The sequence below is a fragment of the Pundamilia nyererei genome, unplaced genomic scaffold, assembly GCF_000239375.1.
Source record: "Pundamilia nyererei isolate P.nyererei 1_Seehausen unplaced genomic scaffold, PunNye1.0 scaffold00129, whole genome shotgun sequence".
In the NCBI taxonomy this organism is placed as follows: Eukaryota; Metazoa; Chordata; class Actinopteri; order Cichliformes; family Cichlidae; genus Pundamilia; species Pundamilia nyererei.
In genome coordinates this window covers 1,603,454-1,626,060 of record NW_005187530.1, presented here as the reverse complement: position 1 = coordinate 1,626,060, position 22,607 = coordinate 1,603,454, and the positions used below count along the sequence as shown (strand labels likewise).

The 22,607-nt window shown below is 42.4% G+C and overlaps 2 protein-coding genes across 3 annotated transcripts; one reads left to right on the top strand and one right to left on the bottom strand.

The window, feature by feature from the left end:
• Positions 1-4,674: 4,674 nt before the first annotated feature.
• Positions 4,675-15,394, bottom strand: sdha (succinate dehydrogenase complex, subunit A, flavoprotein (Fp)). Its single transcript, XM_005743261.2, has 15 exons — positions 15,299-15,394; positions 13,077-13,160; positions 12,778-12,939; positions 12,502-12,645; positions 12,045-12,209; positions 11,794-11,942; positions 11,587-11,711; positions 9,357-9,525; positions 9,069-9,264; positions 8,797-8,968; positions 8,403-8,521; positions 6,371-6,482; positions 6,132-6,262; positions 5,932-6,045; positions 4,675-5,808 (listed from the first exon to the last, which is right to left on the bottom strand). The coding sequence occupies exons 1-15, from the start codon at positions 15,359-15,361 to the stop codon at positions 5,722-5,724; spliced, it is 1,992 nt and encodes a 663-aa protein (XP_005743318.1). The 5' UTR covers positions 15,362-15,394; the 3' UTR covers positions 4,675-5,721.
• A 102-nt stretch (positions 15,395-15,496) lies between these two features.
• ccdc127a (coiled-coil domain containing 127a) lies at positions 15,497-19,008 on the top strand. 2 transcript variants are annotated; one of them, XM_005743259.1, is made up of 4 exons: positions 15,497-15,708; positions 16,229-16,366; positions 17,091-17,335; positions 17,552-19,008. In XM_005743259.1, exons 2-4 carry the CDS (start codon positions 16,237-16,239, stop codon positions 17,996-17,998), a joined length of 822 nt encoding a protein of 273 aa, XP_005743316.1. In that variant the 5' UTR covers positions 15,497-15,708; positions 16,229-16,236; the 3' UTR covers positions 17,999-19,008. The 2 variants fall into 2 exon arrangements, with proteins under 2 accessions (XP_005743316.1, XP_005743317.1); XM_005743260.2 differs by lacking the exons at positions 15,497-15,708; positions 16,229-16,366 and adding an exon at positions 16,411-16,492.
• The last annotated feature ends 3,599 nt before the right edge of the window (positions 19,009-22,607 follow it).

Genomic DNA, 22,607 nt, shown 5'->3' with positions numbered 1-22,607 from the left:
AGCAGCCCGGGCTCCCTCCAAGGACTGAGAGCTAGCATGCAAGACGCGGTTACCGGCAGCCTCCTCCGGAGGTGACGCGATGCACACAAACGGTGAGAGAGAGTCCAGCGTTGAAACGCTCTCATTTTTAACAGTCCGAGTGGCACTACGGCGATCAAAGATGCCATCATGCCCAACAAGCTTAATATCATCTGGAAACGCAGTCTGCGTCCCAAATGAAACTGAGCGAGGCAGCGATGAAACGCGGCCACTCTGTGCTCCGACAAACACGCGCGGCTGGAAAGCGAGCATATTTCCAAACCGAGAAAAGTAATCTGCTGACTCGGGATTAGCGAGCTCTTTTGAAAGTTCACAGAGAACCCCAGTGTCTGAATGTGTGACAGAACCAGCAACAGCTGTGTCTCTACCTGCTCTCTGGAGCAAGCTACGAGAGCCCAGTCGTCTAGGTAGGCTAAGATGCGGATTCCTCTCTCTCTGAGGGGCGCTAGTGCTGCCTCGGCACATTTCGTAAAGGTGCGAGGAGCAAGCGACAGCCCGAACGGCAGCACTAGGTATTCGTAGGCTACGCCCTCGAATGCAAACCTCAGAAACTGCTTGTGTTTCGGGTGTATAGCCACATGAAAATAAGCATCTGTTAGATCGATTGTTGCAAACCAATCTCCCGAGCCGACCGCATTCAAGAGCTGTCTGAGTGTTAGCATCTTGAACCTGTACGTTCGTAGATACGTGTTCAAGACTCGCAGGTCGAGGATGGGACGAAGCCCTCCCCCTTTTTTCGGAACAACAAAATAACGGCTGTACCAACCTTTGTCTGTCTCCGAAGCGGGGACCACTCGTATTGCTCTTTTCTGCAATAGCGCCTTTATTTCCTCTCTGAGTATCATGGCCGCCTCGGTGTTGACAGTCGTGTTTACGACTCTTTGGAAACGAGGCGGCTTGACCCGGAACTGCAACCGGTAACCCATGGCAACAGTTCGCAGCACCCATGGAGAGGGAGCGCAAGCGCGGCACTGAGGGAAGTCAGCAGCCAGCCGGCTGACCGTCGGCGGGGCGTTGTCGCCCCCCAGTGTGTCGTCACCCCCCAGTGTGTCTGCAGGGGACTGCATCACCTGCCTGACCTGGCACATTCTGCCTGCAGGCTGAGCATTTGTGATTGTTTGAGAATAAACAACACTCTTTATTGATTTTAACATGGAAACATGTACATTTATACATTTTGTTGGAGGCACCTTTTCTAAGGCACAACAATGAAAAATAGCGGGAACACTCGATGTGGTCACCTGAACATTTAACACAGCTGAACAGGGAGTTACCTGAGGCATTTTGTGTGCAGGGGTTTTGTGCTTGGGAGACAGTGTTAGGAAAGTGCAGCGCCTTCTGGGGCTGACAACCTGAACAGAACTTAAGCGGCACCTCTTGTGCGGCAACAGAGGGGTAAAAACAGCGTCTCCCTGCTGCTGGACCCCCTCTCCACTCGAAACCACAGCTAGGAGGGCTGAGGCTTCTTCCTCCTGGGCGTCGGGTCCCGCCGGGGGCCCGAGGGTGGGCCTTTGCTCCAGGCCGACTGGCGTGGAGCTCGGGCCGGAGGATGTGCTCTCGCTGGCGGCACACCCATTTCAGCAGTGGGCGCCGGTCTCTTGCCAGTCGGCAGAGGAGCTAGAGAGCTAGCTGTGAGAGCTAGCTGCGGGCTTGGGTTTCGGCTGACGTCTGGGGATGATGTCGCACAGAGCTTCCGTCTGCTTCTTCCTCAGATCGAATCTAGCCTGAATGGCTTCAAGTGAATGTCCGAATACCCCAGCCGCAGACACTGGTGCGTCCAGATATACAGCCCTGACCCTATCCGGGACGTCAGAGAGGGTCAGCCACAGGTGCCTCTGCGCCACTACTGTCGAAGCCATCCCTCTGCCCAGGGAGAGCGCTGCACAGCGAGACGCACGGAGGATGTAATCTGTGGCGACTCTGACCTCGTTAAGAAGAGGTGCCAGCGGGCTGTCATCAGGAACCAGCGATCCGAGCTCCGCCAGGCACATTGCCTGGTACGTCTGGAGCATGGTGACAGAGCTCATGGCGCGAGCAGTGCCGGCCTGAGCTCGATAAATCTTCTCCAGCTGCGAAGCAGAGAATCTGCAGTGCTTGGACGGCAGAGTTGCGGGGCCGCCGACACCATGGTTATGGGACGGGGCCAGATAAGCAGCCAGAGACGGCTCTATAGGGGGTGGGTTAGTTAAGCCAGCCCCCTCAGCGCCGTCCAATTCCATGTACTGTCCATAGCCGGGCACAGTGACGCGGGTAGACAGAGGTTTGTCCCATGATGCTGTTAGCTCGCAGAGAAAGTCTGGGAACATGGGAAGGCAGTTTTTGGCCGTTGCGGGCTCCGGTGGGAGGAAAAACCCTGCGAACCGCGACGGCTTCTGAGCTGGCGGAGGAGAGGGCCAGTCCACCTGCAGCTTCTCAGCAGCACGGCGAAACAGGGAGAAAAGAGAGGTGTCATCGTGGCCGACCGGCGCAGCAGCGGCAGTACATTGGGCCGACAATGAGCTCTCCTGCTCATCCTCCGACAAACCATGGATGTCCAGGCCGATGTCCAGCACGTCATCATCGTCCTGGGGAGCGCTGGCGGGCTTCAACCCAGGCTGAAGCCCGTCAGCGCTCCTGCATGGTTCTGGCTCGTCATCGGGGGTCAGAAACAAAGGAATGTCTTTGTTTGAACTAAGACTTACAAATGTAAGTACAATAATGGCAACATTTAACAATTTGACTCTAACACTAACACAGTCGGAGATGGCTATACAAAGTAGTCAAAGCATTTCCAAGTGTAAGAACTGCAGTGAGAAGTATTTTTAAGAAATTCAAGGCGAGTCACACATGGTTATAGAATGAGCCTGGTATAAGTAGGAGGTGAAACATTTCAAAGACTCTGGAAAGAAAACTAGTGTGAAATGTGTCTCAAGAACAACTGCCTAGACATTAGTGAATGACTTAGCCAAGTCATGAATTGTCCTCTCAAAGAAGGCGGTCACTAAAACCTTGCACAAGAATTGACTGCAAGATCAAGAAAATCTTCTCTTGACTGAAGCCAGATTGAAGTATGATATTGACAACCAGGAGAAAGGTCATCCATAGCATACTGTTCTATACTGTCTGGTTCTCTTTGGAAACAGGTCCTTTGGTCAGATGAGATGAAACTAGAGCTCTTTGGCCACAGAGATCCTTCTTAGGGAGAGGTGTACGATCCAAAGAACACTGTCCCCACAGTGAAACACAGTGGTGGGAGCATTATGCTGTGGGAAACATGAAGAAAGAAGGACATGTGAAAATAAGAAAAAAAGAAATAAATGCAAGCACTCAGCACAAATCTGGGTCTGGGTTTGTATTCCAACAACACAAAGAGCCACAAAATATGTCGCTCCTGTAGAAGTACCTCCAGAAAACCAATGGGAGTATTACTGACTGGCTTGCACAAAGCCCTGACTAGAATCACACTGCAAATTTGTGGGGACCTTGAGAGAGTCGCCAAGAAAGAATGGCTGTGTGGGACTGTTGAAAATGACAACACACAGCTGTTTGTTGTAGTTTTGTTTCTACAATATCCAAAATAAAACCAGGATATTTAGAAAAGGCTATGTTAAAACTATGCTTGCTGTTTAACAGCGCTTGGGAAATATCTTAAATGGCTTTAAAAGGAGATTCACAGACTGGAATTGTCATAAGAATTTTTAAAGCTGTACTGACTGAGGAAAAATTGCATGTGCTGGTTACACGGATGCTATATTTAAGATTCGGTGAGATTCAATCTGACTTCTTTTAGCTCCTACTCAATTTAACAGCTTTTCATTTGTTTCCACTGTAGTATTTATTTTCCCCCAGTCTACCAGTTACTTGTATTTACCTTTAAATTATTTGAACCGACACTTTAACTCCTTTTAGAGGATGTTCATGAGTACAGAACATTTTTCTCCCACTGGTGGAAAAAATCCAGACGCTGATAATGACTTCAAGATGTGAGTGGGCGTATGAGCTTTAACGTAAAGAATGCGAGCATGATTTCCTGTAAAGGCAGTTACAGTGACTCCTCCCACGCTTTTTCCTTTTTAATCCACCTTTCATCAAATGTATTCATACTTTAAAATGCAACGGATTTGCCACAGCAAATAAAGGTTAACCAACCTTTATCTTCCCCCTAACAAACCCTCTCCTTTGTTCCAACAGGAGTGTGATACCTGACTCCAACCCTGTTTACTTCAGCCGTCATCGAGCTGGGCTTGTACAGCTGCCGGGAATATGAGAAGGGCTCAGGTTACAGTCCCGTTTGTTCAGCGATAACAGCCTTCCACTACATTTACAGTTAGGCAAAGCTGTTACAGAACAAATCCAGTCATTATTGTGCCGGCCCTTATCAGTAACACATAGAAATATGTTCCTAAAGATCATGATAGCAGGACAAGTGAGCAGCCGCAGAGCAAACATGCACCAGCTGTTCCTGGGTGACATGTGGATGTTTGCTTCTGCTGCCCTCCACTGGACAAAAATCACATTTATATTTAGACCTGTGACAAAATCCCTTCCTCAGTTTCATTCTTCTCACGGTTATTGTGAAGGTGTTTGTCTTAAACTTTCCCGGCCTCTTACTAAAACCTAAACTAAAAGAAAAGCTTAAAAAAAGAAAAGCGTTCGTTTCTATCCACAGCCTAGACTTTATTGAACATATGAAAACGAAAGTACAAACAGCAAAAAGCAGAGGATTAACTTTTTGTAGCAAATAAATTAAGTCACTGTTGATTCAGCACAAGAGGCATCAACATTTTAACACTGAGCGCATCTTTCACCTTTGATATTTAAGTCATTTAAGGAGTTGAAGAAAGCTACACCACCTTACTGAAATTTATCCTCAGTCTTAAAAAAAGCAACATCAACAAAGTAACTTAAAAAGCAGTTCATTTATCCCAATAGCTGAGAGGCTGTAATGTGGCTGAAGACATTAATTTAATATAATTAACACTTATAGCGCGAAATTGTAGAACGCTAGAGCCAAATACAGCCTGTTAGCTGATTATCTACAGAACAAGCGGCAAGTGTTGAACACAAGAATGAAGGCCACAGTGAGCGAGATGTGAGACTTGCACTTTAACTAGTACATACAGTACAACTCACCATATTTATTGTACATTTATGCAATATTTACATACTTCAAACTTGCCTGCAAAGTGTGTGGTTGAAATTACAATCACTTCCATCATCTCTTCAACTCAGCTAAAAGGAGAAAGAGGTTACAAGAAGCTCTTACTGCAATGCCAGACTGGGAAATGAGAATGATGTCATCACAAAAAGCCAGGCTTATTGTCAACAACTTTGTTCTTCCCCTTATATATATATATATATATATATCTCACGCACACACAACCTGCTCACACAGCGCGAGAAGCCATGAGAACCATGTGGAAATTTAGTTTCTGCAAACAGATTGAAATCAAGGCAAAACACGCCAAAAAAAAGAGAAAGACAGAAACAGGAAGTGACACAAAATGATATAGACAGTATTGTACTGAACAGATCTAAATGCATACAAATGTGCAATAAAAGTCTGAATTTGTCTCAGAATGTTTTCTCTAGCACAGAAAGTTTAGCTTCCTTAATAATAGATCAAGGAGCCTTCTGTAATTGAGTAAGGTGGATGTGATGGGCAAAGGGTGGGAATAAAGGGGAGGGCAGGAGGGAATCATCTTAGTAGGAGCGGATGGCAGGTGGAACGTGGGCGCAGTCCTGCTCATCAAGAGAGCTGTCGATCACAGGGCGGTACTCCAATGTGACCTGTGATTGGTCAAAAGCAAAGGAGTATGAGGATACTGACAGCTGAAGCTGTCAATAGCTTCAAAAACTGTTTAAATTATTCTGTAAGACACAGACAAACACACACACTGAGGGGGTCATCACCTTTCCAGTCTTTTGATCAACGAAGGACAGAGTGTGCTTCCTCCAGTGCTGGTCATACGGCTTCTTCTCCTGACCCTGCAGGGGCTTAGAGTAGTCGTACTCATCCACACGTTCCTGAAGCACAGTTCAAAGAAATGTTGGCAGAGAGCAGATTGTATAGACATTAATTCCATCCTTACGCTAAACATGTTGACGCAGACCTTGTAGTCCTCTCTGGCGTGGGCTCCCCTGCTCTCCTTTCTCTGCTCGGCAGAGTTGATGGTCTGGACGGCGTTCAGCAGCAGATTCTGCAGCTCTAGCGATTCCACCAAGTCGGTGTTCCACACAATGCCTGAAGGAGAGAGGATGAAATTTAGAGGGGAGGAAAAAAACCAAACCCATTTCAAAGTAACACTCCAACAACTTTTTGCACAAGAAGAGCAGCAGTGTGGTGCAGTACCTCTGTCAAAGGTCTTGATGTCCTCCAGGGTCTGATAAATAGCATCCATCTTATCGCATCCTTCCTTCAGGACAGAGCCAGTACGGAATACCGCAGCATGGGTCTGCATGGTCTGAAAGCAGAAGCAGAGAAACACGTTACTCTAAATGAACCACGACAATGAAATCTCATGGATGACACAGGGGCCAGTTGTGGTGTTTCACACCTGTTTAACCTGTGTGGTGGTGGTAATCAAATCCAGATATCAAGTCATCCTGGCCAATGCTCATTATCATTGTAAAGATATATGTAAGAACTACTGCTGTCAAAATTTGCATTAATGCAAATTAATCTGCCATCACGGTCAACGCGATTAAATTATTTTAATGCAACTAACACATCTGGAGTGCAGAATAACTCAAAATCCCTGAACTGTTTCTGTCAACGCATTCCGGGCAGTTTGTCCAAGTAGTTACCTTCGCAAATGCGCAAATGGGCAGTTGATCTGGTAGTGACGGGCAGCTGAACCAATCAACTCCGTATGGAAGATGATAAACGCACATTGGCCCTCTCGATGGGAAATTTGGGTATTTAAAAAAAAACAACAAGACTGAGCAGTCGACCGACATAAAATATTATGCAGATTGTGCAAGAAGGAATTTTCTTTTCACCGAAGCACCTCCAGTTTGAAATATCACATTGACGCAGAGCATACGTTAGCCAAGCATGCTGCTAGCACTTTGTCGCAAGCTGGGTGACACGTTAGCCAAACCACTTATGAAGCATCGGGGACTCAGTAAGTCTACCTCGGACATATTGACTGACACAACTGCCAAGTGGATTGCAACAAACTGCAGACCTATTAATTGAGAACACGTGCCACGCGATGGTTTTACCGTCGCTGTTGCTAAAGACGACGCATAAAAACAGTCGCTTGTCCGTCTGTAGTGTTGTTATTTAAAATATAAGAGAAAGAAAGAACTTTAAGGAATTCTACTGTGACCATCAAAATCATCAAAATAATATTGCCGTAGACACCATGAAACAAACGATAGCGTAATATGAAACGATAGACGTTTTCATATCGTCATATCGAACAGCCCTACATGATATTGCATAAATGTCTGTTAGCTTAAATATAAAGTTGAAAAAAATGTAATTGCAACCAGGCTACTGATCAAATAATGTGATTAATCGGGATAAATTACAGAAAATGGTGCGATTAATTCGTTGTTTTTTGTTTTTATTGACAGCAAAAGTAAGAACATTTATGTTTGATTGACCTGTTAGTGAAGAAGTAATATTGAGGAAGAGGTAGAGAGAAGAGCTCTACTACATGAGTTTATTGGTTTGAACTTCCTAAATCTGCCGCTAACAGATGCCGCCCATATTGACTAATATTAAAACTGATAAAAGCAGAACTGAAACAAGAAAAGTATCCTTAGAAACCAAAAAAAGGAAACTAAAATTCACAAAAAAACCCACTGGTACCTGCCCTCATCCCTACTGGATGCATGTATGGTATTGTATCACGACGTCTCAAGTTATCACATTCACACGATTTTCATAATACCTGACCACTGACCTTGAGTTCAAGGTCACTGGGATTCAAACTCCTCTGAGATTTATAGTAGATGCACCTATGGTATGAATTTGGAAGTACTGGGTGACTTCCTTCTTGAGTTATTGCAGTCATAAACTTGGGTTCCCCACACCTGGGTCACGACAATACCCCGTTAACAAAAAGAAAAAAAAGGGAATGAAAAATAAAAACCTTTCTTGTGGAGAGAAAAGCTTTCTAAACCTTATTTTGTGGCAGGTCTTTCCAGATTGTAACCATTAGTAAGAGATTTGGTGGTAATTATACATTACATTTTTATGTCCTGATGATTATTATCATTTAGAAAAGATCTACAGATAAGATGTTGTATATAATAAATAATATCTAACAATAATAATAATAAAAATAAATAATTCATGTAAAGCCAAATATTAGTTAAGTACAAATATAATTTATACATCAATATGTCTGTGTTCATGTTAGCATGTCCACCTTCTGCATGTTGAGCCTGATCTCAGAGGTCCTCTGACTTCCGTTGGCAAACCTCAGCCTGTCCAGGTTGGCCACAGACTCCTCTCCTGCGCTGGGCTTCAGAGGGGACAGCTTCTCTCCTGCACAGGAAAAGACAAAAAAGCCAACGTCAGCATGAACACAGAGACAGCAAAAGTGATTTTTCTCCGAATGTGAATGTAGAACAGATATCTTTTCTGCTAATATTTTACCAGAAAATATTAAGTCTGTTTTAATCAGTTGTTTTTATGATTTTTTTTTTTGCATTATTAATGGTTATTTTTTAAGATTAAGAAACTTTTTATTGTAATAAATTTAACCAAATACACTACTTTTGGGATTAATAAAGTATTCTGTGAAAAGCAGAGGTTCTCACCAGGTTTGTGCTGCTCAGCAATGGTGAGGGCGCAAGCTCTGCCAAACACCACCAGGTCCAGCAGGGAGTTGGCACCCAGCCTGTTAGCTCCATGGACACTGGCAGAAGCTGCCTCGCCACAGGCATACAGTCCGGGAACCACCTTGTCCTCGTCGTTGACGTGAGTAATCACCTAAGGGCCAAATATTACAAATCCTAAGCAAGCCCGCTGTGCTCACAACAACAATCTTAGTGCACGACGCGTGGAGATGACACATGCAGAGATTATGTACCTGTCCCTTGTAGTTTGTGGGTATTCCACCCATGTTGTAGTGGACGGTGGGCAGGACAGGGATGGGTTCTTTGGTGACGTCGACTCCAGCGAAGATCATGGCTGTCTCTGAGATACCAGGCAGCCTTGCGGCCAGCTGCTGAGGAGGCAGGTGGTGAAGCTGCAGGTACACGTGGTCCTTCTCTGGACCAACACCTCTGAAGAAATTAAAAACGTAAACGTCAGTAAGGAACAGGAACTGGCTTAAAAGCTTTGACAGACATCACACAGACAGGTGAGTTGAGCATACCTGCCCTCTCTGATCTCTATGGTCATGGAGCGGGACACCACGTCTCTGGAAGCCAGGTCTTTGGCGTTGGGTGCGTAGCGCTCCATGAAGCGCTCTCCTTCACTGTTAATCAGGATTCCTCCCTCACCACGGCAGCCCTCTGTGATCAGACAGCCGGCTCCATAGATTCCTGTAAGCATGAAACATGAAGAAGAAGGAAAAAAAAAAAACCTGTTACATCCAAATATTTATGAATAAATAACAACAGTAGTTATAAGCTTTCATTCCCATCAAAGAAACACAAGGTCAACACTGTAAATGTAAAATCCACAAGGTTTTATTGCCATGGCACAATATAATGTCAATAAAACCAAAGACATTATGCTTTATAGACCCAGTACTGTTAAGCAATTTCACTCACAATTTTAAAGTTTTATCTCTAGAATCTGTGAAAAACTGTACTTTTTTCCTGCTATATCCACCAACCAATTTAAATCATAGGTTTTCCCTCAGTGTAGCAGAGTTATGCATAAAACATGGCGAAGTCTGCTGCCCTTATGCAACAAGCATTTACAAAGATGGAGCATCTATGCCACAGGGCACATGTGCTACTTCATCCATATTTAATGATATCATGATATCCAGGAAAAACAAAAATAAACATGATCTTTAGGAAAAAGAAAGTTGTCTTCAGGGTAAAATGTAGACATTTAGTGAGTTAAAAGTCTGAAATATTGGTCAATAGTTTTTTTCTTTTAGACACATGAAACATGAACAGGTTTCCCTTACATTTTTTATGTGTAGTTAATTTTTAGTGCGGGTGAAACTGGGTCCTCACCTCTCTTCCCCTCGCACTCTCAACATCAGCTCTCCCCAGGGCTGTGTACTAAGCCCACTAATCTACTCCCTCTACACATATTGACTGCAGTCCTGCCCACCCAGAGAACATCATTGTCAAATTTGCTGATGACACAACAGCGGTGGGGCTGATCACAGGGGGAAATGAGGCGGCTTACAGAGATGAGGTCCTGAAACTGGGAGAATGGTGTGCATCAAACAACCTGGGACTTAACATTACCAAGATCAAGGAACTCATCCTGGACTTCAGGTGGAACGGAGCTGCCCCTGCACATCAACGGAGAATGTGTAGAGCGAGTGAAGTCCTTCAAATTCCTTGGGGTCCACATCTCTGCAGACCTCTCCTGGTCAGCTAACACCATGGTGCTAGTCAAGAAAGCCCAGCAGCGGCTACACTTCCTGAGGGTGCTCAGGAAGGAGCAACTAAACACCCCGCTGCTGGTGACCTTCTACAGATCCACCATCGAGAGCCTGCTAAACTATGCGGTGACAGTGTGGCACGCCAGCTGCACGGAGGCAGATAAGAAGAGACTGCAGAGGGTGGTAAACACAGCACAAAAAATCATCGGCTGCCCCCTGCCCTCCTTGTCTGCCGTCTACAACTCCCGCTGTATCAGCAGGGCCAGAAACATCTTAAAGGACACTACCCATCCCGGCTACCATCTTTTCAACCTACTGCCCTCTGGCAGGCGCTTCAGATCCATACGGGCCAGAACAAACACACTCAGGGATAGCTTTTTCCCCAAAGCTATAACCATACTCAACTCAAACTTGCACAAAAAGTAATCTGCACTGAAATATCATCAATTCTCTGCCTGTCTGTCTCTGTTATCCATTACTGTACTGTGTATTTATACTTATATTAAGTGTATTGTTAAATTATTCTATAGTTTTTAATGTGCTAAAGCACGTCTGCACTTTTATAGAGCTGTTTCTAATCTCGTTATACGATGTATAACGACAATAAAGGCTTTCAATTCAGTTCAATTCAACTAAGATAATATGACAATGCATTTTAAAAAATAATTTTGTTTTATTGTCACAAGTCGTAGGTTACTCCTTTATGCTCTGCCAGACTGCACTCAGATCAGCTGGTTTTTGTTTTTCTGACTCCAGAAGTTGACAACAGAAGTTGTAGAGTGCCCTCTGGTGCCCAAACTATGTAAAATCATTCATTTTTCTCTCCAATCTCTTAACTATATTACATTTGCACTTACTAGACATTGACTTGTTATTGATACAGCATCTATACTAGTTAACTTTACTGTAGGTATTCTAAACATATCTTTGAGGAATTTGTATAGTTCCTGTGGAGCTTTCGCTTTCAAAATAAAACTCTCCTCAATGCTTCAGCAACATTTTTTGGTTTAATAAATTAAGTTTCTTTTCTCACCAGTGGGATGAAACTGGACAAACTCCATATCCTGGCAGGGCAGACCCGCTCTGGTCACCATCGCATTTCCATCTCCTGTGCTTGTGTGAGCAGATGTGCAGCTGAAATAGGTTCTTCCATAACCCCTGGAAAGAAAGACAGAACTTATTTCTAAGCTTGTAGATAAAATGACAGTTGAAGAAATGTTTAAGCAAAGGCATCTCCTACCCAGTAGCAATAACAGTGTTCTGGGCTCTGAAGCGGTGGATAGACCCATCCTCCATACAGAGAGCGATCACCCCTTTACACTCTCCATTCTCCATCAGCAGGTCCAGGGCAAAATACTCCACAAAGTAACTGGTGTCATAACGAAGTGACTGAAGACAAGTCAGGCAGACGCACAGAGGCACTTAACTGGTGCTCCTCGGCAACACAAAGATTACGCTGCAGAAAGAAGGTAGGAAAGTATGTGTACTCACCCTTCCATACAGCGTATGCAGCAGTGAGTGGCCTGTTCTGTCTGCTACACAGCAGCAGCGGTGCGCCTGACCTCCCTTTCCATACTTAAGGCTCTGACCTCCAAAGGCCCTCTGGTAGATCTTGCCCTCCTCAGTGCGGCTGAATGGCATGCCAAAGTTCTCCAGCTAGGAAAAAAAAAAAAGGAAACAAGAGCAACATGAATTCCTAATCTGCTGTAACTGTCTTTTTACATAGCTCTGGGTGGAATGACCCCCATCTGGTGTAAATTAAAAATAAAATAAATTAATAATTATTTAAATCCACCAATAAGCTGCTCGGCTTTTATTGTGCAATGAGGTATTCCTAAAGATCACATGGCTTACACACTCATTTATGTCTTTTGTTTAAGGCCTAGTACTTGCCAGTTAACATAATGACTTGTTATGCATGTTAGTGTGTTTCTAAGAGAGATCATACCTCTACTACGGCTGCAGGAGCCTGTTCTGTCATGTAGTGGATAGCGTCCTGGTCTCCAAGCCAATCAGATCCCTTCACTGTGTCATAGAAATGCCACCTCCAGTCATCCTCCTCCATGTTCCCCAGAGCCGCATTAATCCCACCCTATTAACCAAGGTAAGTTTAAACATTATGCGTGTTTACTTGATGACTCAAGATTAGTAAAATATTTGCAATGAGATTGAGACTTTGGTCCTAACTGACACACAAAATCATTTACTGTAACAACTGATTTACCTGTGCAGCGACAGTATGAGACCTGGTTGGGAACAGTTTGGTGACACAGGCAGTGTTGAAGCCAGCCTCAGACAGGCCAAAAGCTGCCCTCAGTCCCGCTCCACCAGCTCCAACCACCACAGCATCAAACTCATGATCCACAACTGGGTATTGAGTGGAGATCTGAAACCAGTTGAAAAGACAATGTACTGCAAACATTTTTGAAGCAATGAGAGTGTACTCTATGTATGCGGAGTCCTGGTTTTCATATTATACATACTGTTCTGGATTAAAAAAAACACAAACTTAATGTGGCTTACGTCATCTGATACTTTGGCATTTTTCTTCTTGCCATAAATGGAAAAGTGGAAGTTCCTGGAACCTTGAACTGCAGCAGCAGGGACCTGGCAGAAGAAAAAGCAACTTAAATAAAACTAAAATTAATCCCAAACATAAAACACACTGAAAAACCAGACTCTGCTAATAAACACAACAAAATGATTATTCAATGAAGTGAAGTTTTAAAGCTTTAAACGTTCAGTCTTGGCACCTCCACAACCCATAATTCATATTATTAATATTTTGAGCCATTCATCACTGAAAATGTTACCAGCATTTACACAGCTGATCTTGTCAGATGCAAATGTATTTTAAACCTTCTGTAGTTCAACACTGACTTGAATTTAAAAGTATACAAACCTGCCAGTAGGAGGAACTAATGCATCACTTTAACAGACACAACAACACTGTGCCCCACGTGCTTAAACTTTCCTGACAAAATGTGAAGTAATTAAAATTATTTTGTGTGAGATATCCTTATTCACACATGATGAATAAACCATTTACACTAAATGACTGAATTTCCCAAAATCACTTTAGTGTAAACAACTTACACTAAGCCAGCAGACCGTTGATCTTCATTGCCCTTTGACACAATGTGATTAAGACTATTCACATTTTTTATGGTTTAAATCTACAACATTTTATTCTTCACAGCACAGTGAGAAAGAGGTTCCCCAATCCCACTGATGCAAATACAGACTCTCCATATTGGGAAGAAGCTCATTATACATTATAGCAAGGAGGGTCTTAAACACTAAAATGATAATATCATATAAATCATTTATCATGTAAATTATCATCTAGCATCTCTTAGATCAACTGACTGCCTGCTTGGCCAACAGATAACAGAGGAGGACACTGAGACTATCCAATGGTCATCTTGAAGTGTGCTCATATACCGAGCATGATCCCCTGAGAAATTGTACTGTGGGTAAGTATAAGACTTGCTGCAAATTCAGAGTAAATAATACTACACCTGGCTAGTTTCTGTTATTTCTGTCACTTTTGGATGTACTAGGGAATGCAGGCGATTTACAGGGTTTCTATCAGTAGAATCAAGTAGAAAGTATACCAAAAAATCTCCTTTTTACATTAATAAGCTGTTTATCGTTATATTTTTAAATTTCCCAGAATAGGATCCCCATGTTAAAAAAAAAAAAAAAAGAACGAATGGCATCTGTTGGTGTAAAATAGCTCGATATCCTATATGCAGGATTTTTTTTTTTTAAGAAAAAAAAGAGAATAATTCCTGGTGAATAATAAATAATCTGTTTCCTTTTTTTCTGTTTGGTCTTCCCTACCTGTGGGGCATCAACAATCAGATGCTTACAAGTGTCAGAAAGCAGCAGAAATTACTAACAGATTCATTTAATTTAAGTGTAACTTATATTAATTTCACATTAGAAATAAAAAAAAAGAACAAATTAATGTTAAGCTGAAACTATAAGTTTAACGATCTACATGAGAAGTGACAGGGAGGTTACAGTCTGATCAACTGTCAGGTGGCTCCTGCCTTTGAAAAATGATCTGCTAAAATACAAGCAGCATACCAACCAAAAGCATCTGCTATACCTGTGCCACGACATCAGCAGTGATTTATAATAGGGGGGACTCCTGCACAAAACTTTCTGTTAACAGCCTTACAGCACTATGTTTAATAATGGCTGTGAAGGCATTTACCAAAACAACCCATAGCAAACAAAAACAAAAAGAAAAAGAAAAAGCATTAAAACGCACGACCATTTTTATAGTGACGTTTGCTCTTGGCGGTTATTTTTCATCTTCGTCGGTCTAAACCTGTCATATATCTGCAGTTTGCCCCATTTTACTTTTGTAGCTAACAACAGCGGCTACATACTTAGAACTGTTTTACACAAGGGCAGCGGCATTTACGACTTTCATGGTGACGAAATGTCTCGGTTAGGCAGAAAGTTCAGTCGCCATTAGAAACAAAGTGTAATATGGAGATAATAGAAGTGTAATAGATATAATATAAATCATTTTGTTGGACCTGCAAAATACCTTTGCTCATAGTGTCACATTGAAACAGCACCAGCTACATAACAGATTACGCAAGTCAGAATCCGCCGGTTATGAAAGCTTCGTTTTAGAAACAAAAAAGGGAAAATAAAATATTATCTTTTACAATATACTACATATATAAATATTTAACTTTTAAAAGCATCTTTTCACTACTCACTGCTTTCGCAGTAGATAAAACCCTCTTGGAGAGGAGACGGGACGCCGTGCGGACACTCGCCATGTTGTCAGACGGAGGATCGTTCCTGCTGCGCTGCGGAGGAACACATATTCTGCCGGACCGGACTAAACCAATGTGCTAAAAGAGGGGTCACTCATTTATTTAATATTTATATGATAGTTATTATTTAAAGCATTTAGCCATGTGTTTTAAGGGTAATTATTAAATTATTACCTTGAAACCATCTGAGTAAATATACAGGGTTTTTTACTGCAACACTTACAGGTTCTTTTTGAAAGCAATTTTTAAAATCACCCTCTGCCGGCTAAGGTGGAACGTTAAATCGTTAAAATTGTATAATCTGCGTGTGCAAGAACAAATGCATAAGTGACCTACACTTTTCATTCAAGGTGAGACACAGTTCCATACATTTAACAGGCGTACGCTGACACGTTGTCAGGATTGCAAAACTATGAAGCCCCTTCGTTCTGTTGTGTTTTTTTATAAACACAATGACGAGCCACGAAGCCAAATGTTGGCTAGCATGTAGCACATAGCTAGCTTTGTTTATGGTTAGCTCAGCTGTCAAACTTCCGAATCATGAGAGGCTCCTTTCGCCCTGCATGCCCGGTGCATTGTTTGGATTCATGCTAAAAAGCTATTTGTTAATGCACTTTCACATCCAGTGCTTATTCCAAACACTGTTTTGCAGATTGCACACCCTAGCAGATGCATTGGCGTTTATTCACTGCTCTTTATTCAGCCAGTAGCAAATTATGTGATAGTTAATGCAGAGTAAATTATAGACGTGTCAAAGAGAAAACACCTCTGAGATTATATGTTACTCACAAATAAAAACCGAGAAAGAGTCAATTGTTGGTGATGTTTTGGGCTGAGCTCTCTTCGTGTTTGTTTGTGTGTGTGTAACAGCGGCCTCCATGAACAACTTGAATGATCCCCCAAGATGGAACATCCAACCAGATCCCAGAGGAAGGGGGGCGGGAGCAGGCGATGGCAACCAGTGGAACTACGCCCTGCTGGTCCCCATGCTGGGACTGGCTGCATTTCGTAAGTTACACAAGGAGATTCACCTGTGTGATTGTGGATGAGACAACAGAGTAGAACAGCATATCAATTTCAAATGATCTGCTGTGGTGACCCTTAAAGGGAGCAGTCAAAAGAATATGATGATCAGTGAGTGAGTGTCTGGCTTACAGACACACAGTCTCTTTTGTCATTAGAATGCCAAATGGCATTTAATGATTAACACAGAGGGGGGGGGGAGTAGACTAAACTGCAGATCAGTAAAAATTATTCCACTAAAAGGAGACATTTTGGCCCTTCCAGGTTAAGCACAGCAGAGGTTTCTTGCACAACTTTACATACTGTAAAACAGGGGGAAAACACCTGCAACAGTTGTAATATACAGAACAATTTTTTGTTTTGTTGTAGTTTTTTGTTTTGTTTTTTATTGACAAGACGCACACATTCTGGCTCGCTGCCTTCATCGGCATCACCATAAAACTTAGCGCAAACCTCCCAAAATTATTTAGGAAGATGGGTATAGGGCAGAGGAAAAACCTACAACTGCTTGTGTGCTTCCCCAGCATGCATCTGTTCTGATCTGTGTGTGATTGTATGATAGATCATCTCTGTTACTTAGATAAAGTCATTGCCATGATTTTATAAAATTCAGTTCATAAGTAGCTCCAGCTACTCTACTCTTCAGAAAATCATGGTAGTATCACTTAACATCTTCCCCATTTTTTTTTTTATCCCATTGCCCTTTCAGGATGGATCTGGACCAGAGAATCTCAGAGGGAGATCCAGAAGGTGAAAGCTCAGTATGACAGAGATGTGTCTACAATAAAAAGTGATATGGAGGCCCGTTACCGGGAGACTCTTACCGAGAGGCGCAGGGCAGCAGCTACGCTGGAGCTGGAGCTGGAGAAAGAGAGACAGCGGGTCAAAGGGTACAAGCAGGCCCTGGTCTCACAGAGCCAGCAGCTTATGGAAGAAAGGAAGCAGTTACAGCAGGTAAAGATCTGCTGAAGGGTTTATAAGGGATAACGGAGCTAATGAGTAGAAATCTGTCTTAAACCTTTGTTTTCTTCCATCTCAGTTACCTGCCACACATATGTCTTTTGTTGTCCTCCTTTTACATTGAACATTGCACCCATTTTATCATTGTGTCATTTTCCTTTGTAATGCATAGCCTTTACTCACTAACCTTGTATTCTGTCTTCTAACAAGGAGCGAGAGTCCTTAGAGGAAGAGAAGCAAAAGTTGGTGAAATCAGGAGCTGCAGGTGCTCTGCTGCATCAAGCTCTGGAAAAAGAGCAGAACTGGTACAACCGAGCCACAGCCACTCTGAAGGAGTTGGAGGGTTTACTTGTGGAGCGGCAGAACGCCTACTGCTCCCTCATCCAGCCTCGAGATCAGCGGCTGGAGATGGAGAAGAACATGCTGCTTAAGGTCGTTAAAGATCCCATTGGGCCAGACCTGGATCTAGAGACTGACCTGAAGGATATTTTTAAGAGAGACAAGCATTGTGCTGAGCTGCTAAACATGGACAGGAGGAAGAACGGAAGCCTCATGTGGGTGTACCTCAAGTACTGGCAGCTGCAAATCACCGTCCAGAAACACAAAAGAGCCGAGGAAGCCATATTAGGAGGAAAAATCCACTCAGACACAAAGTGACAAATAGGCAACATTAAGCTGGTGTTTTGGTTTGACTTGAAGAATGTGGCGAGGGTGTGGTTTAGAAATGGAAAATTCTTGTTTTTTTTATCCCCTCTGTGTAATAACCTTTACTTGTAGGGATGTTATGCAAACACAGAGAAGGTCAGTGAGGTCTGACAAGCTGAATATCACCATCTGAAAACTCCACCCTTGATCACATTTTGATGATGCACTAATATCGCTTATAGCAGTTAACCTCAGCTGCTCAGATAAGGATTTATTTCATTTAACTGAAGAAAAACAGAAATATTAGTAGGATTAATCAGGTGATATCCATATTGGATACAAAAATGCATGGTTTATTAAATAGAAGATGATAAAACTTTATAATTTAGCCCCTATAAAAATGTCGATTTAACGTCCATATTTTTGAATGCCATGAATTATTGTCAGTTAAGATTATATCTCGGAAGAACAATTTTTTTATTCCTTAGATAGGAATTCAGGGATGCCATAACACTCTATCAAATCTATTATTATGTTTTTGTAGATAATTTAAGTCTGTTGTTGAAGGAGTGATGTGGGAGATATTTATAAAGACAACTCTGGGACTTTCTGTTTTCAACAACCTCTCTGTTCATTGAGATTCCTCCATTTAAAACAAGCCTGATCTCATGATCGAGCAGAACAGGGAGGATGTTTCTTATGACTGGTTTGTGGGTACCTCACTAATGTCAGTGACGCCGGACTTAACCGACGGTGCATGTATGCAAAATAGTGCTGAATAATATAATGTGTTGTAAAAAAAAAAAAAGTAAAATAAAAAAAAAGCACATTTAATTTGTTACTGTAACACACACTCACACATGCAATGAAAGGATTTACTGAATCTGTAGCATTTGTCTTTGGTTATCAGGCCTTTCTGTGCTGCCATGTTTTCATTTTGACCTTGGTGATTAAGTGCTGGATGCTAAACTGACACTTACAACTCTGTGTGGTCATTTAAATACATTTGTTTTTGTTTAGAACTCAGTTTGTAGGTTGTCCTTTTTGTCCATAGAGACTGTTTTTTGGGGGAGGGGGCTTCAAGGAGCAGCTTCATCTGGATTTAGATACAGGAAAGATATACTTTAATCCGTTAGCTATGTGGAGGCTCATAATGCATGATTAAAAAGGTGCATGCACGAGGAATGTGTAAAAACAACTGACACGAGAATATTGATTGAGGTTTGTGAAGCAAGCTTCCAGAAAGTGTTTAATTAAGCTTTACAAACCATAAAAATCACCAGGTGTGACAAAATTGCATTTTCCTCCTGGAACAAAGTTACAGTTCACACCAGACTCAATTCTGCAGCAGCCAGAGCTTTTATGCAAATTATAGCACATCTTTTTTTAGTATTATTTAGCTGCTGAAGATATGACACTACTACAAATATAAGTATAGCATGTGAGATAACATCCTCGAGTTTGATGTGCATAAAAATACTACTTCTAAAATAGTCAATTTTAGAAGAATATTTGATTTTGTTAATACTGCTGAGAAATTTACTACAACAAAGGCTGTGATCACTCCCTTCTCTGAACCCGATTAGAGGTTTCCCTGGGAGAGGACATCAGACTCGAGGCCCTGAAGTTCACTCTAACCGGCTTGCTAAGATCTTGATCTGTGGTGGCTCCTGTTCCCTGTCTATCTGCTCCAGCAATCGGCTTCTCTTTTATAACAGGCTCTTCTGTGTGCCTAAAGCTGGTTGTGGTACGATCCACCTCCCTGCTGGTGTTGAATAAGGGTAGCTGGTGCTTTGTCATCGCTCCACTGGTGCTGCCCAGCATCAGTATCTGGCTGGGGCTCCTCTCCACCATGAAGTGGGCCACCTGTTGCTGTTTATAACTCTCTCTGCGAATGCTGTCGCTCTCTGACAGCTTCAGCCTGCAACACACAGATCAAGCTTTTCTTACATCCATGAAACACTAACGCTGTATACAGCTGCGTCACTGCCTCTGTGTTAGTTCACATTTTGAATCGTCTGAATTGTTAACTGCAATAAAACACACTGTACAGGCTTGACTGATCAGAGCCTGGTAAGTCATTTTGCTGAGCAAAGCAGATTTTAACTGCTATTCCCTCTAAGTTAAAATACAACATCACATGTCATGGCTTTACTGCCAAATTACAGTGAGCAAATAGGCTGCTTCAGTGTAATACTACATCTTAAAACACCACAACAAACTACAAATACACAGCAAAGCTCAAATGAGCGCAACACAGAATATTTTACCCTCCAAAAAAGTATATTTAGTGAGTCATGCACAGCTCAGTATCTAATGTGAGCAACCTACCTGTACTGTGGTCTGGTTTCAAGGACGAGGCTCACCCAGCAGGCTTCATAGCTCTCTTTCTTCCACCTGTTCTCCTCCCGAAGATCACACCAGGAGTTCACCAGGTAGCAGCCTCCTCTGCTCACACAGTGCATGGTGCGGTTTTGTCCGTAACTCAAATGTTAGTAATTTGCTCCAAGATGAATGTCCTCTTTCATGTGGGTGCTTCTACAGATGAATAAAACTCGTGGGATAAAGGATACAACGATCTGTCAAATCATGCTAAATGTATGTTCAAAACACCGTGAGAAGTGTGTGTGTGTGTGTGTGTGTGTGTGTGTGTTGGCCAATGTCTTAAATATCCAGTCTTGTTTCTATTTTTACTCCTATGTGTCACATTGTAGTGAACGTAGTGAATGTCCCTGCTTAAGACATCCTGAAGGTTGTTTTTCACATGAAATGGAATTTAGTTCTTTCCATGATGTGATCCAACCAGAATAATCCAAATGAAAGCTGAACGTGGACCTCTCTGACTTCATCTTTTAGATTTTTATGTACTCTTGGATAAAACTAAGTAGTAATCTTAAACATTAACATTTAATCTATAACTATTCAGTCACATTTAGTGTCTCTTGGGTTTGTAAATACACTTTTTTCTCTTATACTGTATATGTTTGTAAGGATCAGTGCGTTTAAAGCTGTGGGACGTGTTAATTCATCTCTGTGTGATGATAGGAAATATAAAATGACTAATCTGCTTAAACGAGATGAATGCAAGATCGCCTATCTGATCGGGTCAGAGAATCCAGCCTCTTGCTCCTCAAGTGTCACATGTTGCTGTGGGGAAACAGCTGAAGGCACTTAGAGCGCTAACTGACACTCACAATCTAACTCATTAATCCGAAGCTGCGTCAGGTCCTCGGCTGAAATCACCACGCTACAAAGGTACTCTGTCGCAGTCATCACTGCTACAGCAGATCAGTAGAGTGCTTTCAGTTCTTAAACAGTTTACTTAGTAATTAAATGGTGGATGAGTGGTAGCAGCTTTGAGTTTAACAGAGGTCTTTGATTTCAGATGGAAAGATATAAAGGAAGGCAGGTTATCACTATACTGATGATTGCTACAATAATTAACAGGGACCCGACCTTTCCTTATGACCTGTCATACATGTGATGTTACTTAATATGAGAACATGAACCATTTGAAGAAAAACAAGAGAGGAGATACAGGAGTCTAGCTGCTCAACAATCCTGTGTCTCCTTTCCCACATTTCCCATTTCAAGATTGCTCCAAATGTTCCCAGTTGCTGAAAGGTGTAGACTGCAGGAAGACCAGTTCATCACCTGGACTCTTCTGCTACAAAGCCATCCTGTTGTCATAGTTGCAGCATGTAGTCTAGCTTTGTCTTGTTGAAATATCCAACGCCTTGCCAAACCATCAGAGATGCAGGCCTTTGAACAGAGTACAGATAACAAACCAGATGTTCCCTCTCCTCTTTAGTTTGCTGGATGGCGCATCCATGTTTTCCAAAAAGATTTTAACATTTCGGTTAATCTGATCACAGAAGAGTTTTCTATTTTGCCTCAGTCCATTTTAAGTGAGCTTAAAGGAGATAACGTCACTTCTAGATCCTGGATCCTCGTCTTCTTCACTTAATAGAGGCTTAACGTGCATTTGTGCATGGCACGGTGAACTGTGCTCACAGACAGTGCTCCTGAGCCCATGCAGTGATTTTCACAACAGAAATCTGTTTGATGGAGAGTCGCCTGACGGCTTGAAGGCAAAGGCACCCACCTGACCTTGATTTTTAAAGTCTTACACTGAAATTGTTCCACAATTTGATTTTGTTTTTTTGCTTCTGAGAAACTCTGCCTCTCTAAGATGCTCTTTTTTTAATGTTACTAACCTGTTCACAATTCACCTAATTAGCTGTAAAATGTTCCTCTGGCTGTTTTTGTAGTTTCCATCTTCTTTGAGACATGTTGCTGCCTTTAAATTAAAAATTAGCTACTATTGCTCATGAAGCATTAAAATAGCTCAGATTAAATGTTTTCTAGGCTCTATTGTGAATAAAAATGGATTCATGAGGTTTCCAAATCATTGTATTATTTTTCTTTTTAATTTACATATTACACAGCTTCCCAACTTTTCTGAAAATGGGATTGTAATTGTTGTGTTTGGGATCTGCATGATGGTCAGTGTGAGGGGATTTTTTTCTAATATTGCCATTTCATGCACACACAGCTCTGACTGTGAGCACAGAAGCCCCTCCCACCTGCTGCTCAAACTTTGTGCTAATGAGGGGCAGCC